Here is a 3,367-nt window from a genome sequence, read left to right as displayed (position 1 = left end):
TCCAACCTATATTCCCTTTGGAATAAAAAAAAACTTATATTTCCTTTCATGCAGAAATAGCAACAAAAAAAAAGAGAGGCAAGGCTATCACAATGACAGTTCGTTTGCTCCGTCTCCAAGGAGCTGCTGCAGTCGTCTTGATCCTTTTCGTGACATTGTCCTTGTCCTCTGTTCATGGCGCAAGGGCGACCTCAGGCAGCGGCTGCGTTGCAGACGAGCGAAACGCGCTCATCTCCTTCAAGGAGGGCTTTCTTGACCCTGCTGGCCGTCTCTCGTCATGGCAAGGCGAAGACTGCTGTCAATGGAAGGGAGTCCGGTGCAACAACCGAACCAGACATGTTGTCAAACTTGACCTCCATGGTGTTGGTGTTCAGGATTATTCCAAAGCGATCGTTCTGCGAGGCGAGATGAGCTCTTCCATTACTGTCTTACACCATCTGAGGTACTTGGATCTCAGCTTCAATGACTTCAATGGCACAAAGATACCTGCGTTTCTGGGTACCCTCAGCAACCTAAGGTATCTCGACCTCTCATATGCTGGTTTTGGTTTTGGAGAGAGTATACCTTTACAGCTTGGTAACCTTTCTCGTTTGAAGTACCTTGATCTTAGCTTCCTTGATTTTCAGTCAGATCTTATTTGGTTGCCACATCTCTCTTCACTAGAGAGTCTTCATATGAGTTCCATGGACCTCAGTTCCGCAACAGATTGGGTGCACAAGGTTAACATGCTGCCTAATCTGAAAACGCTTGACCTGTCAGGTTGTTCCCTTAGCAGCACAATCTCTACTCTGTCCCATCCTAACCTGACACACCTTGAGATCCTTGATCTGCAATACAATCCATTCAACTCTTTGCTCCAACACAACTGGTTTTGGGGTATCACTACCGTCAAGGAGCTCATTCTCAGTGATTGTGGATGGTCTGGGCCCATCCCTGGTGCATTAGGAAACATGTCCTCTCTTGAGGTCTTATATTTAGATGGAAATTCTATATCAGGCATCGTGCCAACAACCTTGAAAAATCTATGCAGTTTGCAATTACTCTACTTAGAAGAGAACAACATCAATGGGGATATATTGGGGAGATTACCACAGTGTTCGTGGAGCAAGTTGCGTGAACTACACTTGCGGGGTGCAAATTTGACTGGGGAGCTTCCAGTTTGGATAGGAAATCTAACTAGTCTCAGGTACCTTGACATCTCTAAGAACATGGTAGTTGGTTCTGTACCCTCTGGGATTGGAAACCTGAGGAGTCTAAATGTTCTTGACCTCTCTAAGAACATGTTGATTGGTGATGTGCCTGATGGGATTGGATTGCTTAGTAATTTGACTTACTTGAGCCTTGGCTTGAATAACTTCAGCGGTGTGCTTTCAGAAGATCATTTTGTGAGTCTGGCGAAGCTTGAGTATCTAAACCTTTCTCAAAACTCTTTGAAATTGGATTTTGCTGTAGATTGGGTTCCTCCGTTCAGATTAACGGAAGGACATTTAGGGTCGTGTGACATGGGGCCTCAGTTTCCTGCATGGTTGAGGCGGCAAGCTGGCATACGCGCTCTTGACATTTCAAATGCAAGGATAAATGATGTGTTGCCACTCTGGTTCTGGGTTGTGTTTTCTAATGCTTATAGCTTGTACTTGTCGAGAAATCAACTAAGTGGTGGTCTACCAGAAAAGTTGGAGTTGCCGTTCCTAGAAGAAATGGATCTCTCTAGAAATTCTTTGTCGGGGCAGCTACCAGCAAGCCTCACAGCTCCCTACCTAAAGAGTCTGCTTTTCTACAGCAACAATTTCACAGGCGCCATTCCAGCATATGTATGTTATGATTATTTCACCGAAATAAACCTATCAAACAATCAGCTAACTGGGGATTCTCCACAATGTTCAGATGCCATTTATTCATTTATGGTGGACTTGAAAAATAACAATCTTTGTGGCGAATTTCCTCGTTTTCTTCAAAATGCACCAATGTTACGCTTTCTTGACCTTTCACATAACAAGTTCTCTGGAAGTGTTCCAACATGGATTGCAGAGAAAATGCCTGACCTAGAGGTGTTGATTCTAAGATCGAATATGTTTCATGGTCACCTTCCTGTGCAATTAACCAGGCTTGTTGGACTTCATTATCTGGACGTAGCACACAACAACATATCTGGAAGTATACCTTCGTTCCTAGCAAGTCTGAGAGCCATGAAACGTTCATATAGCACAGGTGGAAACAATTACAGTAGTGACAGCATATCAACATTCATAAAAGATCGAGAGCTCAATTATACCCATCAAATCACTCAACAATTAGTGTTAATTGACTTTTCAAATAATGGTTTCACTGGATATATTCCGAAGGAACTCTCTTCACTCAAGGGACTTCGCAGTTTGAATCTATCTAGGAACCAGATAAGTGGAGCAATTCCAGATGACATTGGTGCTTTAAGTGCATTGGAGTCCCTCGACCTATCTTTTAATTATTTAATGGGCCACATCCCCACATCTTTATCTGATCTCACATTTCTCAGTTGCCTAAACTTGTCCTACAATGATTTATCTGGGAGGATCCCCTCTGGACGACAGCTAGAAACACTCAATAACATGTACATGTATATCGGCAACCCTGGACTTTGTGGGACTCCTCTTTTCAGTAATTGCTCCATCAATGAAACTGACCCAAGTGTCTATCACGAGCATGGAAGTGAGAGATCATCTTTGTACCTCAGCTTGAGCATGGGATTTGTGGTTGGTCTTTGGACTGTATTTTGCATCATGTTGTTCTTGAAAACATGGAGGATTGCTTACTTTCAGCTTTTGGACCAGTCATACGAAAAGGTATATGTGCAACTAGCTATCTGCATGGCCGCCTTTCTGAGGAAATGTGGAAACAAAGATATTTGAAGGTTGTTCTACTGTTCAATCCATGAACTCTTTTAAGCAGTTGCTCTGTAACAATAAGCTGAAGTATGACAGCTTGTCAGCCTTGTAAGCAGTAAGCGAGCAGCTGCTCTGTTAATGTGCCAATAATATGCAGTCATGTACTTTGTCAGATGTAGCGTGACATTCCATATTGTACTGTGATTTCCTTTTTTTGTGTGTGTTAGATATCATGTTTTCAGTTGAAAGTTGTAAACTCGTTTGAACAACTGCTTAGTTTTGCAATAACATAGCGGCCCGATGGCTATTGTTGTCAATATTATTTGATTTTACAGAAATCGATGGCAGGATGTTCTGCTTCTTTCTAGAACTTCTAGGATCTATTTCTGTTTTTAGGATTATTAGAGGCAACGAAAAGTTCAACTGGTGACATTAAGATGAGATTGTATTGTATTATATACTAGACAGGAAAAAGAGCTGTCATCTTACAACTCGGCTCCAGTCAG

The 3,367-nt window shown here is 42.4% G+C and overlaps 1 protein-coding gene across 1 annotated transcript; it reads left to right on the top strand.

The window, feature by feature from the left end:
* On the top strand, positions 1–3,155 carry LOC136452365 (receptor-like protein EIX2). The gene has a single exon (XM_066452981.1). It carries the CDS (start codon positions 93–95, stop codon positions 2,883–2,885), a length of 2,793 nt encoding a protein of 930 aa, XP_066309078.1. The 5' UTR covers positions 1–92; the 3' UTR covers positions 2,886–3,155.
* Positions 3,156–3,367: the final 212 nt, after the last annotated feature.

The sequence above is a fragment of the Miscanthus floridulus genome, chromosome 5 (genome assembly GCF_019320115.1).
Source record: "Miscanthus floridulus cultivar M001 chromosome 5, ASM1932011v1, whole genome shotgun sequence".
Lineage (NCBI taxonomy): Eukaryota > Viridiplantae > Streptophyta > Magnoliopsida > Poales > Poaceae > Miscanthus > Miscanthus floridulus.
The sequence above is the reverse complement of the archived record's forward strand: the minus strand, read 5'-3'. Positions and strand labels throughout refer to the sequence as shown.